Source organism: Prunus avium, chromosome 6, assembly GCF_965620075.1.
Source record: "Prunus avium chromosome 6, drPruAviu1.hap1.1, whole genome shotgun sequence".
Lineage (NCBI taxonomy): Eukaryota > Viridiplantae > Streptophyta > Magnoliopsida > Rosales > Rosaceae > Prunus > Prunus avium.
Genome location: NC_142289.1, coordinates 7226658 through 7242972, shown reverse-complemented (window position 1 = coordinate 7242972; position 16315 = coordinate 7226658). Strand labels below are relative to the sequence as shown.

General features: G+C 38.0%; 2 protein-coding genes across 2 annotated transcripts; one reads left to right on the top strand and one right to left on the bottom strand.

Annotated features, from left to right (window-relative positions):
- Positions 1 to 1813: 1813 nt before the first annotated feature.
- On the bottom strand, positions 1814 to 6716 carry LOC110760982 (uncharacterized). Its single transcript, XM_021963348.2, has 5 exons — positions 6349 to 6716; positions 5432 to 5636; positions 4664 to 5009; positions 2711 to 3730; positions 1814 to 2345 (listed from the first exon to the last, which is right to left on the bottom strand). The coding sequence occupies exons 1-5, from the start codon at positions 6438 to 6440 to the stop codon at positions 2215 to 2217; spliced, it is 1794 nt and encodes a 597-aa protein (XP_021819040.2). The 5' UTR covers positions 6441 to 6716; the 3' UTR covers positions 1814 to 2214.
- A 4567-nt stretch (positions 6717 to 11283) lies between these two features.
- LOC110760992 (heat shock 70 kDa protein 1) lies at positions 11284 to 14368 on the top strand. The gene is made up of 2 exons (XM_021963360.2): positions 11284 to 11598; positions 12413 to 14368. The coding sequence occupies exons 1-2, from the start codon at positions 11385 to 11387 to the stop codon at positions 14140 to 14142; spliced, it is 1944 nt and encodes a 647-aa protein (XP_021819052.1). The 5' UTR covers positions 11284 to 11384; the 3' UTR covers positions 14143 to 14368.
- The last annotated feature ends 1947 nt before the right edge of the window (positions 14369 to 16315 follow it).

Below are 16315 nucleotides of genomic sequence, written 5' to 3'. Positions count from 1 at the left end.
GACTATCGTTTATACTAAAAAAGAAGGTTAATGGCATATGTACGACCAGGTTCGTGGGTTTTTCTGTTTTGGCTCTAATAAATAACCAAATGAAATGAAGGCAAACCAGTTGTCAAAGTACTCATTTATAAAAGCTTCTTGGGACTTCTATTCTATAGTTCAAATATTATAAGCATTTATTAAATCTTCATTTCCATCACGTCATCGCTTATATTTAATTAAGACAGGAAGGAGACTGCCCAACTACAGATTTGAGAGGGGGAAAAAATAAATCCAAGTCTCATGACGGAAGCAACTATTTATTAATGTGACTTGCTGTTATAAATCTAATCCATCTAATAAATGTGTTGCGGAGGTTCACCATGTATCATGTGTGAAAAGGGCTTGGTAACATGCTCTGAGCTAACTATGACAACAATTACTAACAAACTACAATTTCTAACATGTGTGAATATGTTTCCCAGCTAGATAATCTCTCATGGTACGTCGTTAGACTGTGAATCATGACCACACATTCAAATTTCACTCAATCGAATGGTCTTTGATTAACCGTCTAAGAACATAACAGTCTTTAGCAAGAGAACATGCAAACAGGCCTACCTGGCTGCTTAATTTCACAAACACCTGCTTGCTCCTAACAGAAAGCATACATGCACACGGGTGATATCATGTAAAACAAATTCATGTTTCGGCAATGCATGAAAACAGGCCTCCCTCGAAATAACTTACCTGCAACATGGAAGTTTCTCTCCTAGTTACCTTCCTCAACTTGGAGTTCCCGATAGGTTAGTGTCAGGATTGGTAACAGAGTCTGAAGCAAAAAGGTATGACTCAAAATTGGTGCAAATTCGACTTGATGTGACTTGCGCCCTTTGTAATAGGGTACAGTAAGGTCTCACAAAGATGTGACTTGATACAATAAAGGTTAGAATGCAATAGGAAATGCTAACAGAGAAAAGAAGGTGCCGGTCCAGAAAATGCTCAGATACAACGAAAATAAATATGAAGAAGTAAAATACCTAATTTCCGTTGAAATACAAAATATATACAACAATACTCCAATAATTAAACAAACTGGACAATAAGTACGACCGAATCAAAACATGCATGCTACCAGCTCACATCCATAATTGGATTCCGAGCATATGTCATTGATATCCTAATCGTAAGGTTATCAGCCCTCTTTGTGTGAGGAGTGTTTCAATTCAATAGGTAGACTACACATGAATGTAGAGACAAATTCACTAAACATCATCAGCATGAGCACACCTCATATGCCACAACTTTTAGTGTTTTACACCTCAACTTGAGCTAATCAAACACATGGAAAATCACTTATGCTCAAGCCAAGCATCTTCGAGATCATGTGCTTATTGGTTGTTCAGTTAAAACACATTTTTCAACTAAGTGAGACTGATAGCTGTCCAGAGAAATATATGTGATGATGACTTACTTGGATTAAGAAGCCACATTACGTGATATCATTCTTGCTCCATTAAAACTTGCACTATGGACAGTTAGTTGAGTACCATTTTCCAAAAGCTAATAGGCTCAGTTCTATCCATGGGGGTAAAACATATAATTGCCCAATATGCGATGTACCTTCTTATGTATGGGCTCAAAATTGGCTTCTACGTTAACCCACCAAGCACTTATGCACCAAATTGCAATAATGTGAATATTCAGAGCCCAATGTTGTACCATCATGAGTTGGCTCATCTTTGGTCACCATTCACACTGTCTCAACTGTGGTGTAGCATGGTTGATTCGACTCAAATGGAAAGACCAATGGAATTGACATTATAAATAATGCTTTCAAGAGGAAACAACAAATAAAACCATAAACCATGGAGGAGCCAACAAGACAGATATAGTATGATGTGAGATGGTCCCTATTCCGCTATCTGAAATATAGTACTACCATGCCGTCTATTCCATCTGCGATTCATTTAACAGGACATACTAAAACCCAGAAGAAGGACAATAGATATAAAAAGGCCTGAAAGAGCCATACTAAGCTATTGCTATGTTCACCCATCCATCCACTTCACATAGATGATCCCAAATACAAACAAGCATGCTTTGTATTCGTTTCACTTATAGTCCCAGTTCTCTCTGTTAAACATATGTAAAGCAAGCAGTGCTTTTACCTCTTTCAAGTCCCCAAAAGGCTGCCTCACTTGGTTGTGAGTAATTCTGATGAAGGAAGATAGTTTAAGACTTGTTCTGTGAGCGAGTCCGAGGGAGAAACCTTAATCGTGGAGAAAATCGCAGCTCTTGCCTACTGCAGGAAGTAGACTTCCTCTTCTGGCCTTGTGTTTTACCACCACTTCCTGAAACCTTTCCTGCAATTGACATCATTCAAAACTTAAAATGCCGAAATTAGAAGAGGGAAGAGGGGGAAGTAAATGTGGTGTGCAGCAAGAAAGAAAAAGGGAAACCGTTGAGTAGACAGGACTTTCTTAAATCATGTAATCAAATAGATTCAAACTATAGTTTAAACACGTTGAAATTGAACAAGGGCTGACAAAACCACTTTTAAGTCAGTTCTAAAACACTGAAAAAGTGATAAAGACCAGAGTGTCAAATTGAGTTAAATGTTTGAGATGTTCCACAAATCAGATATATTTTCTGCATGAGTAACATAACACAAATTATTATAACTAGACAAGAATATATACATGCACATGTAAATATAAACATATATAACCTTCACATTGTCGAATGTTTTCAAGTCTTGTGACAGCACCAGACATGTTCTTTTTATTTATTTCTTTGCCAGGCATAGTGTTGTCCTTGTCAGATGAAGGAGAGACAACTTTCTTCTTTCTTGATCCACCACTTTTCTTTTCCATTCCATAGTTTTCAGGTACTATTAAATTCTCCTCAGAAGAATGTGTGGAACGAGTTAACCTCCTCATGTTGGTTGGAACCGTTGACTTGTTGTCCTTAGCACAAGTCTTCATTGGAACATTTATATCTTGAATGGCTCCAGCATCACCAGGCATCGGCTTTTCATTACTTTCTTCCATAGGGATGTTACTCTCTGCATGAAGTGGCGAAGAGACTGCTTTCTTATTTTTCAATGCATCATTCTTCTTTTTCAATACATTTCTTTCATGAATGGTGACATTTCCTTCATAGGAAATTGATCCTGTAATATGAGCTGACTTGCTCTCTTCCAACCCTTGTTTAATTGACATAGTTGATTTATCTTTTTCTTCTTGGACTGCTGAACGAGTCAACCTTCTTGTGTTGGTTGAGGCCCTTAACTTAATCTCTTCAGCAGAATCTTTCACATGAGAATCACTGTTTTGGTTTTCAAAACCTTTCTGAACTGCTGAGAGAGTTTTTCTAGCATCTGAGGTCTCATTTTCATTCTTATGGGCTTTGGTTGATTCAGAAGATAATGTGTTACTAGACATATTGTCACTGTCAGGGGAGTTGAATAGCTCAGTCCCACCTATAGCAATATGCTTGTGAGTACTCGATACTAGCAAAGCCAAAGCTGCACGAGCAGCAAGAGGACTAAGACGGGACCTGAAGTCTGAATGCTCTTCTTGTATGGATGAGCAAGGGGCTTGCGGGCCTTCATCTTCCATGTTTACTTCCAGCTTACCACTCTGACCAATACTTTCTGATTGATCCTGGTCATGAGAAACCTGAGCATTTGAAATGCTTACTTTGGGTGCAGCAACAGATTTGCATCGAATATCTCCCTTGTTATCAGCTGCATGCACACGACCAGGAATAATCTAAATGATGTAAAACTAAAAGAAAACTGATCAATTAGCATCCCCTAAGTTCTGTTAATGAAACTACTTAGTTATCCCCTCATTATTTTTTGTATTTCTTTTCAAACTTCAAAAAATTACACAATCAAAATGACCACCATGGAAGGAAAGAAAAAGATTAGGGGCTAACTGAGTAAACTTTTAAGTTCGAATAGAGTCACCAATATTGAAAAAAAATCACTCGGGTATCATTCAGTTAACCCTTGCAAGCATAACTCCCATGTATCTGGCTCCAGCTTTAGCATTGATGTCAATCTCATTTGTTGATGAGAGTAAAGGGGGTGGGGGCAGGATGGAGTAGGCAAGTTCTAAGACTGACCCAATTATCAGTCCATTGCCATAAGGTGGCCAAACTCTTTCATAAAAACCAGAAATATGTAAAGGCTAAAAGTTCCTTCATGTAAGCTACATAATTATTCCTCCCCTAAAATTAAGAAAATGAAAAGGCACACGATTAAAATAGGGAGCTGATTTTCCCACTCCTCTTTTGTCCACTTACACTCCCTTGTATGCTATAGTACTAAAAAGTATTAAAAAACGAAAGGGAGTGTAAGTGGAAAACAGGGAAGTGGGAAAATCAGCACCCTTAAAATATGGGTACATTTAATTATATTGGATTATGCATATGCCTTGGACCATACACAAGGTAAAGCCCATCTACTACTGCATCACTTTGCAAGTACCATACTCCTCTAATTCAACTTAAGAAGGGCGTTTCAGGTTCAAGGTGCAGATGCAACACACAGTTAAAAGAGAATGCTTATGGAGACAAGTTTCTTAAAATTATAAACAAAGACAGATAGAAAAAGATATTGCAACAACAGGTCTGAATTCATTAAACATATAAAGTAGTGAGCAGGGCTGGTTACCTTTAACCCCCTCTAAAATGTCTATTGTAATTTCTTTTCTGAATTCATTAGCTGAAACATTGATGTCTTCTATTTGCTTTTCCAGAAATTTATTAAGATCCAATTCAACAGCAAAATCCTCAACCTCAAGCATGACTGGAACAGAAGATGCACTATCTAAACCCATTTGTTTAACGGATTTCAAGAATGCAGAAACAGTTGGATGGACATTGATGTTTTTGCCTGTCAGTTTCATGATTGAACTAGATGGTACAGTCACCATCTGTCCTTTGAGGTCTTGGTGAAGCCACTTGATCATAAAAGTGCATCTACAATAGACCCTCGTTGAGTGTCTCACTCTGAGCACCTAGTCGTCAAGATGTGAGGACATGGACTGAATTAACATAATATATTTTTTCATGCAAAAGGTGTATCAAGTAAATAATTATCAAATAAGCTCAGGAATGCAGTACATTATAACCCATGGAACATGATGGTTATAACCCACTGAAATATGATTTGGTTAACAATATTAATCTAATTTATTTCCTATTATAGCTATTAACCAGATACGCAAAGGAAAGACAAATTTCTCAATTTATAAGTATCGAGGGCCCCTGTAAATTTGATGGAAACATCCTCTTTAGCATTATATAATCCTTTTTTTAACTGACTAGGCATTATATAATCAAGCACTTAAACAGTGAGCAATAAATACTTCAAGAGAGTAGATAGATCATAGCCCTGGTTCAAAGGAGGCTGTAACTAAATTAGGGAGCAGATAAGTACCTTTTCCACCTTGGCATCGAAGAAGTGGCTCTTAGACTGTGACTTGTTGATGGCAAGAACATGCTCTCCTTCAATGCGAGTGCAGTCATCACCCTGAAGAGGAGCACAACGAAAACGGAGAAGCGTAAGGGCTTCATCCGTGTTCAACACCATATCTTCTAACTCCTGGCCCCCAAAGTCTACAATGAGGCTATCTTTGGTAGAGCTGTGGAACACAATCAGGAACCACCTTAAAACATTTTGTATGCATTTCTAACAGTTGATATTTTAAACTTGACAAAAATAGGGCCATAAAACACAATTGCCTGACTAGAGAAATTTAGTTCTTCATGATCCATTGTTCGGATGCATCCGTTGTCAGTGTTAACATCCATCAAGTCATCCCCATATACAGTTATGAGTTATGACATATGAAATGACACTCTTTCACAGCAAGAGTAGCTTTTCTTAACTTTCTTCAGTACCCATTTAGAAAGTAAATACAATTGGGAAATGTGGTTGAATAGATAAGATCATACAATTACAAAATGAATATAGTTGGTTTCACCGGATCACTGAAGTAACTCTGTATATAGTACTATAAAGGAAATTAAACAAGTGCACAACCAAGCCAGAAAATTAAACAACTAATTACACGACATCAAATAGTTGAACCATCAATTACAGACAGAAGCTGAATGCATGTACACATTATGATCGGATATCATAATTCCAATTTCCAGGAAAACTCAACGATCATCTACACCTAGAGCAAAAATTCAAAACATAAACAAAACCCAGCTCACTAAAACTAAAACATGAACAAAACCCAGCTCACTAAAACTACTGGGCAAAACCCATCACTGCATTTTCCAATAAACAACAGGATCACAGTCTGGAAACCATTTTAAGTGGGTTGGTTCAGTTAGATGGCTCACCTGAGAGAGACTTGACATGGATGCCAAGACGAGTCTTCCTTGCACATAGCTTCAAGCTCAGTGACACTCTCTGCCTCACTGGTATCGCCCATTTCATCCCCTCAGGTTATAATCGTCTCTTTGGGTGATGAACAATAATGGAAATGGGACGAAGATGGAAGCTATGGAAGACTATTTTATTTGGTGTTTTTTTCTACGCACACACAAGCCGTGGAGTGAGGGGTTGGCTTCCGGAGCATTTACACAGTACGTTAGTGCTAGTCTCGGGTCGGGCCGGGCGACAATACCTGGGCTAGGGTCGGTTCACGTGTACGGTCCAGATTCATGCAAGTTTCGGCGGGCTGGACAAACAGCACTGAGGAGCTGAGCTGGCCTCATAGAAGAGCACAATTGATTTGTTGCCGACCAAAAAAGGGAAGAAGAGCACAATTGGTTTGTTATATACAATTTTTGTGAATTATAAGTTACATGAACATGAATGTAAATGGCACCATTTCTTCGGGTGCTTTATCATCGATTCAATGTTAGTCAAACTCAAAAATGTGGAACTTCAGATGTAATAAAAAGTATAATGTATCATCGAGTCGGTTTCAATTGGACAAACACACTTCTAAGTTGTAACTCAACGAATTCAAACTTAAGAGCCCTACCCCATACTTTATCTCTACAAAATCAAGCCAAACAATTTGAATACTTGATCTATACAAATTTAAGAACCCTAGCCCATACTTGATCCATAGTAATTAGGGGCATTGTTTAGAACTATTAAATTTTATAATCAACTAAATCTCAATTTATAGCATATAATTTTATTTAATGCTATATGGATATTCTAAATTTTGTTTTGTAAAATCGACGCTCTAAATTACTTGATTCTATGAATTTGGAATTTGAACTAACCCTCCGTTTGGATGAGGGAATATAAGAGCATCTACAATGGGCTCCCTAAATCACCTCCTTAGACAAATTTTAGAGAGGCATTGTAAAAATGTAACTCCAACCATGCTCCCTATCCACCTCCTAAAATAGGGAGTCCTCTAGGAGCTCCTAAATATGAGGAGAGAGAAAGGATTCCTAGTGGCTTCCTATAATTTAATGCTGCCTTATTTAATGAGTATTTCAAACCTTTATTTAATGCTAACTATTTTTTATTTTATTTTTTAATAGAGATGGACCAATCAAAAAAGAGTTATAGCATTTATGACTCTCCAAATTATGGAGTATGGTTGGAGTTGAAATTTTTTAGAGAGCTCCTAAAATAGCTTTCTTATATTTGTAGCTAAATTTTAGCTAAGAAATAGAGATCATTGTGGATGCTCTAACTCGGAATTTAGCTAAAAGTCGGGAATTTAAGAGGAGAAATTGACAATTCCCTTGTTTGGCAACTTAAGCGCGGAATTTATTATGATGAGCGGAAAAAATCGTGGAACTTGAGAAATCCAATTCCCGAGTTTAATTTCCACCAAAATATGCGTCATTTCACAATTTTCATAGTGCGGGAATTCATATTTTCTAGTGCGTCAAAACTTACATTAAAAAAAACTGCGCCAAAATTCATTTCACAATTATTGTTTGTACAATGATCTCTTTTCTGGTTACGTTACAATGGTATTATGATAATTTTCGTGTTAAAGAGCCTTCACATGATTGGGATGAGCTATCCAAACATTGAAATGTACACGAGCTATCCAAACATTGAAATTTTCAATTTCTGTCATTTACAAAATTCGACGTACATAAATCTAAACACTGAAATCTTCAATTGCCAGAAATCTAAATTCTGTCATTTTAGAATTCTATGTAATTTGCAATTTCTTCATCCAAACGGAGCATAAGGTGTAGTGGGGTGAGCACGCTTTCTTAGTCATTAGGGCTAACAAACATATGCCTCATTTCTGATCATAGGCACTAAACCTATCCTATATTAAAATATAAGGTTATTAGGTCTATTAGTCCCTGAACTTTGACCCGATTCGCATTTTGTTCATTCAATTTCCAAATCATTCCCATGGTCCTTCAACTTCAATTTCGTTAGGACAAATTGTCATGCCGTCAATTTTGTTAACTTTTTATGTTAAATGCAGGGACAAAATAGTATTTTTGTATTAAAACTAAAAAAATGAATAAAAAATTATACATTTAAAATAACAATAAAAGAAAATCAAATAAAAAACCAACACCAAAAAACAAAGAATTTTTTTTTTGTCCCCAACCCCCCATCTCAATCTCATCGTCCTCGATCCAATAAAAATAAACAAATGACAGGCACAGAGAACTAAGCTGGTCATTCACCAGCTCTCCCTCGACCATCTCATCATTTTTTGAACTGTGCAACGACGTCGTCTAGCTCTATAAGTAGCAACTACCACATGAAGCTGAAGCAGCTAGTCATAATCACTTCCACATGGTGCTTCTGCTTTTTCCCGCAGCAACTTTCTTCGATGCTCAAATCCTCGAGACATCTCATTACAAATGGGGCCCCTTCGACCAATCGTATTATAACACGTTTGCGGTGATCAAGCCGGCGACGATCAGCAGTGAGACGCTCCAGATCACGCCATACTTAGCCGGCAACTTCACCCTCGCCAACCACTCAGGTAGAGTCTTCTTCAACCAGTCTTTCACGCTCTGGACTGATTCTCCTAGCTCCGCCATAATCGAAGCCCCGGGACAGGTGGTGTCTTTTACTACATCGTTCGTTGTTAACATCTTTCATGTCAACAACTCCACCGTCCCCGAAGAGGGCCTGACCTTACTCATTGCATCGAATCTCACCCTCCCTCAAGGCAGCAACGGTCAATACCTCGATTTAACTAATGCCGCCTCCGATGGGAATCCCAACAACCTCCTCATCGTCGTCGAGCTCGACACCTTTAGTTTTTAAATATTTTATTCATCTTTGAATCAATTTAATACAAAAATACCATTTAACATAAAAGATAACAAAATTGATGGCAGGACTATTTGTCCTAACGAAACTGAATTTGAAGGAACACATGAACGATTTTAACAAACAAAAACCTTACAAATAAGATCCCACCATACATATCAAAGTGTAATTTATGTATAAAAAAAACTTCAGGAAAATGACATATCCAAATACAATGATTCGTACAAGCATGTTCATATTTTGCATGATTTGTTTCTCGATAAGCATGAGGCAAACTATAAGTATTTTAAATAGAAAATTTGGCATAAGTCCAATTATGAGGAGAGACTTTGGGTGCAATCCACGTAGAAATTGTTGTTGATCCAAGTCCTTTGACTTTTGCGCCACATAAGATTACATGCCTATTTCAATTTATTGACATTTACTTTTTTTTATTTTTTATTTTTTGTTCCAGTTATGCACATAAAACATAAATAAGGTAAATTATGAATTCCTAAAATTGGTAAGTTATTGATTTATAGGATATTAATTATCATATTTGATTTGAATTTAATTGCAAATCTATTTATTGAATTCTGAAATTTTCCCAAGGTATACCGACATCAAAATTTGTAATAAGAGTTCATAAAAACTTCATACCTTAACAATAGGTAAGGTACCTATGCATACACCTCGTATGCAGTATGCAGGTAATTAAACCCGTAAATTACCTTTGGTCCAGGTAATTAAATCCATAAATTATCTTTAGTCTAGGTAGTTATACCCTCTAGCCCAGCTAATTGAACTCATATAATATCTTGGTATGGATCTTTAAACTCAACTGAGATAAAAATCCATGGAAGACATGTACGTATGTATATAAATATGAACCTCCAGAAAAAACTGCTTAAGAAAACTCAAGAAAAAAACACTTACCTGTAAGGCAGGTACATATATACCTGTAAGGCAGGTACATATATACCTGTATGTATTAACATTATTTACCTGTATGTCAGGTACATAATTAATGTGGGTGCTTGTCTGATCGATTGGTATAATATGTGAGTCTTTATTTTTTATTGATTAAATTGTATTTTATCTATATATTAGGAATATTATCAAGGAAAAAAAATTTAAAATTCAAAATTTGGAATTCAATTTCAAGGAAATAATACATTAAATTTAGATTTTCAATGTGTTTTCCTTATTTACCTTAAAGGGTAAAATCGACACAACAAAAAAGTAATAAATGTCAAAGGACCTACATCTAAAACCAAAAACACGAGGACTAGACCCAATGACAGCTAATCGTTTTGGACCTAGATCTAAGAACCCCTATTTTAAATGTCATAGTTTTAAAAAAAATTTATTTTGTATTCATAAATAATTTGAAGTTATAACTTTAACTGAGTTGAGTCATTAATTTTAAAATAATCATGATATTTTATTTTTGCTAAACACATGAAATTGCTTAATTTTAAAATAAAGCCGATTTTCCAACAAAAAAAGGAATCCCAAATAGGACCTAAATACTCTTAACCTAAAAGAGTACAAATCCCCACAATAGGTTTAAATGCCAACCAAATTAGGATTGAATTGGATTTCACGAAAAAGATTTGTCAAACATTCCATATAACGATCAAATTGTATTTGATTAGATTTTGAACTTCTGTACTCAAATAAGAAAGATACAAACTTACAAAGTACCTTTTCTTCCAGAAGAAAAAAGCGTGGATTGTAATTTGGAAATAATCACAATCAATATGGATTCAGAGATGGAGTGGGCTCCACCCAAGTGTATACGCGTAAAAGTGAACGGCTGATGGTCGACCACCGGAGAGAACAAAGACCCCAAAAGGAAGCAACCGACTAACCGTAGGAAAACCCAACGACGCGCGGATTGGTAGAATCTAAATCAAACTTGACCACGGGTCTTCCAAAGCAACATGGAAACAATCCAGGCCGTCCGTTGCTCCCTACATCCCACGGCTCCAAAACTCTAGGGTTATAGAACGTTCTGGAATTCTAACGCTCCCAACGCTATATAAACCCCTCCGATACTCGGCCTCTCATCACTTAACAAACCCTAGCAGCTAGTAGTTTTTCATCCTCTTCTTTTTGATTTATTTTCGTTGATATATTCGTCGACGAAAACCTAGAATATACAATGGCCGGCAAAGGAGAGGGACCAGCCATCGGTATCGATCTCGGCACCACCTACTCCTGCGTTGGTGTATGGCAACACGACCGTGTTGAGATCATCGCCAATGACCAGGGAAACAGAACGACGCCGTCTTATGTCGCTTTCACAGACACCGAGCGTTTGATCGGTGATGCTGCTAAGAACCAGGTCGCCATGAACCCCATTAACACCGTATTCGGTAAGATCCGAGTTCCTTGCTCTGTTTTCTTTCAGTAACTTATAGATCTGTATTGTTGTTTATATTAGTTTATGGATCTGTATTGGTGTTTACAGTAGTTTTTAGATCCATATTTTTGCTCATCATAGCTTATAGATCTTGTTTACAGTGACTGGTATGCTAAAGATCTGTTTAAGCTAGATTTCTTTTGTTATTTGACTGTTTGATTGGTAAATTTATTAGGTAGTTACTTGTGTAGATCTGTGTTTACATGCTTCGTGTTGTTGTATCTGGTTATTGACTTAAAATTAGATCTTTAGTTGGGTCTTCGAATACTGGATTTTAAAAAAACCAAGTTAGATTAATGGATCTGATAAAATTGTCTATTTGTTTTCGAATTTAGTTTAATTTAGTTATAATTAAATAAACTACAATTCCTTTCTATGTTGATGAACAACTTTATAGATTAAATGTTATCAGTTTTGGTTATTATGATTTGCATACAAATTTATTTTTTAAAGTATGAATTGTATACATAAACAGTGAACCTTTACGTTCATAATCTATTGTATGCAGACAATGAGTTGTTTTTAGCTCGAATTGAATATGATGATAGTGAATAAATGCATCATGATCGGATATTGGTTTGTTTCATGCTAGTTCAGCTGCCAATTTAATAAAATAAATTGGATAAATAAGTCTTTTGCTTGGATGATTTCAATTATATGTTTTGTCTTGATATGTGTGTAGTATGATTTTGGTTAAGTACGGATAAGAATTGGTTCACCCGGTTGGACACCATGATAGGCTAATCATTGATTTGTTACCATTGCAGATGCTAAGAGGTTGATTGGTCGTAGATTTTCTGATGCATCTGTTCAGAGTGACATGAAATTGTGGCCATTCAAGGTCACCCCTGGACCTGGTGACAAGCCCATGATCGGTGTCTCTTACAAGGGAGAAGACAAGGTCTTCGCTGCTGAGGAGATCTCCTCCATGGTCCTTATCAAGATGCGTGAGATTGCTGAGGCTTACCTAGGCAGCACAATCAAGAACGCCGTGGTCACAGTCCCTGCCTATTTCAACGACTCTCAGAGACAGGCCACCAAGGATGCCGGTGTCATTGCTGGAATCAATGTCCTCCGTATCATCAACGAGCCCACAGCAGCTGCCATTGCCTATGGTCTTGACAAGAAGGCCACCAGTGTTGGTGAGAAGAATGTCTTGATCTTTGACCTTGGAGGCGGTACTTTTGATGTGTCTCTTCTCACCATTGAGGAGGGTATCTTTGAGGTCAAGGCCACAGCCGGAGACACCCATTTGGGAGGTGAAGATTTTGACAACAGAATGGTGAACCACTTTGTTCAGGAGTTCAAGAGGAAAAACAAGAAGGACATCAGCGGCAACCCAAGAGCCCTCAGGAGGTTGAGGACTTCATGTGAAAGGGCGAAGAGAACCCTCTCATCCACTGCCCAAACCACCATTGAAATTGACTCTTTGTATGAGGGTATTGATTTCTACTCCACCATCACCCGTGCCAGATTCGAGGAGCTCAACATGGACCTTTTCAGAAAGTGTATGGAGCCCGTCGAGAAGTGTTTGAGAGATGCCAAGATGGACAAGAGCACAGTCCATGATGTCGTGCTTGTTGGTGGATCAACCAGAATTCCCAAGGTGCAGCAGCTTCTTCAGGACTTCTTCAACGGCAAGGAGCTTTGCAAGAGCATCAACCCCGATGAGGCTGTCGCCTACGGTGCCGCAGTCCAGGCTGCCATTCTCAGCGGTGAGGGCAACGAGAAGGTCCAGGACCTTCTTCTATTGGATGTCACCCCACTATCTCAAGGTTTGGAAACTGCCGGAGGTGTCATGACTGTTTTGATCCCCAGAAACACAACCATCCCCACCAAGAAGGAACAGGTCTTCTCAACATACTCCGACAACCAGCCCGGTGTGTTGATCCAGGTCTATGAAGGAGAAAGAACCAGAACCAGGGACAACAACTTGCTCGGAAAATTCGAGCTTTCCGGCATCCCACCTGCACCCAGAGGCGTCCCCCAAATCACTGTTTGCTTCGACATTGATGCCAACGGTATTTTGAACGTGTCGGCCGAGGACAAGACCACCGGACAGAAGAACAAGATCACAATCACCAACGACAAGGGCAGGCTCTCAAAGGAGGATATTGAGAAGATGGTCCAGGAGGCAGAGAAGTACAAGTCTGAGGATGAAGAGCACAAGAAGAAGGTTGAGGCCAAGAACGCCTTGGAGAACTATGCCTACAACATGAGGAACACCATCAAGGACGAGAAGATTGGGGCCAAGCTGCCGCCAGCAGACAAGAAGAAGATCGAGGACTCGATCGAAACTGCCATCCAGTGGCTAGACACCAACCAGCTCGCAGAGGCCGATGAGTTCGAAGACAAGATGAAGGAGTTGGAGAGCATCTGCAACCCAATCATCGCCAAGATGTACCAGGGTGCTGGTGCTGACGGTGCTGGCCCTGTTGATGATGAAGCTCCAGCTGGTGCAAGCGGCCCTGGACCCAAGATTGAGGAAGTCGACTAAATTTCTGCTATGGTTTAATTTAATTTCGGAATTTTAGGTGTTTTTGAACTTAATATTTTTATGCTTTTTTCATATTTTTGCCTTGGAAGTTATTTATCAAGGCCTTTTTTAAGTTTCTTTTTAAATTTGCGGAACCTATAGGCACCGTGGTATTTTTTCCTGGATCTCTTTGCACCGGGGCCTTGTTATTTTTTGGATCAATTATAATTTACAAGTTTACTTTTTAGCCAAAGCTTTCAAGGAAATTTATTATAATTTACAAGTTCATGCTCAAATTGACAACGTAAATAACCTAATTAATGTGTTTGAACAAAATTACGGAAATTATTATTATGTCATGGTGTGCCTGGATCTAACAGCACACGAAGGCTATTGCAGCATGTGAAGGAGAGGAAGACACCTGGTGTAGGAGTCAAAGTTCATGTCGACACGACATGATCTCCTTCCTCTCCTTTCATTTATTTGTTTGTTTGTTTTATGGTAAACAGAATGGTAAATGCTAACCCTCTTATTCATTAGTTTAAACATAGTTAGCGGACTCTTTGGGGACCACTTTCAGGTTATCAAGCTTCCAAGCGCTTTTCTGAGAAGGGTAGTTGAAAAATGCTTCTAACAGAAGCGCACTTATAATAATCAGAATTGCATAAGTACTTCTGTACCGGCATGCTGAACGTGGTGGGATCCAGGTGTCAAGCAAAGTGTGGGCACCGAAAGGCGGACAAATGGAAAATTGACATGAAAGTTGGAAAGGTCGTTTGAGAGAGAGGCGAGACGCCATCCTTGACCCATTCTAGTCTTTCTACCATCTCCCTCTGCCTGGCTCTTGAAGCATGCTATGTAATAATAATGAATATTCCTCAAAATTGACCAACTTAAGGACTGATTTGTTATTCAAGGTTGGTAGCTCAAGGGTTACACGGAATGAAAAGGAGTTCATAGACAGGTAGAAGAAGTAACTTGGGATATTTTTTTTCCCAAAGTAGACTATGACTGCCACAATTTGGGATATTATTTAGAAGTAATGTGGTTGGGCAATGGCCACACATAAGGGTCAAGAAAGATGCTTATGCTTTTTAACACTTTGAAAATCCCACTACAGTCACCACTTACCGCTGGATGAGTTAAAGATTCTAGTTTTAAGACTGAGTGGGTGGTGGTGAGGTGAGATGACAACATAACTTACTCTGTAAGATGTTATAAGTCATAGATAGCTCATAATCCACAATCATGGCAATGACATCTATCTAACTCTTAACACATGTTCTGCTACAATACAAGGCTTTCAAGTCTTCATCACCCCGCATTAAACAAACAATGGAAAGAAAGAAAAAAAATACACTACTTGCACAAATAAATACTTGAAAATAATTCTTTGACAAAAGTGACAACTAAAGTAACATAGTTTTAATACATTGTTGACTGTACCATCCTTTGTGTATTTGTTTCTTGCTGCTCAACTAGTCGATTTTTTATTTATTTTTAAGTATAAGCGATAGTCTAAATTAGAAGGGATGAGGGATTTCGCATTCACACACAACTAAGATACCATAGGGGTTCGAACCTGATACCTCTGATCTGCAAGTCAAAGCCTTTTTCCACTGGGCTAGACCCCGTTGACAACTGATGGATTCTTATTACTTAATATGATGATAAACAAATTCCTTCAAGGGTACAAGCTCGTTTGGGACTGCTTCTCTAGGAAGCACTTCTACTTATAAGCACTTTTATCAAAAGCGCTTTTATTATAAAGACGTTGAAATTTTCATAAGAAATTGAAGTGCTTCTTGGAAAAGCACTTGGGAGTGCTTCTTGAAGAACCCATGGCAGGTGCTTTTCTAGAAAGCATTTTTATGACCCAAAAACGTTTCTAAACTTTTCTGCCAAACGCTATCAGAAGCGTTTTTGATTGTAAGAAAGGGCTTTTAATTGTTCCAGAAGCACTCTCAAACGGGCCCTTAAGTTGACTCTAGGTACTGCCTGGCTGAGGTTTTCAACTTGGATTATGGATTTACAAATTAATTTCTGCTATGGAAGTGAGAAAGAAGCAAACAAAGTTCAGTTTCTGGAACCAAACATAAATCAAGAATGGTTTAGCATGTATATTTAAATCAAGAATAGTGAGAGTCAAAGCTAACCAGATGCATAGATTAGTAGCAAAAACTGCAAAGACAAA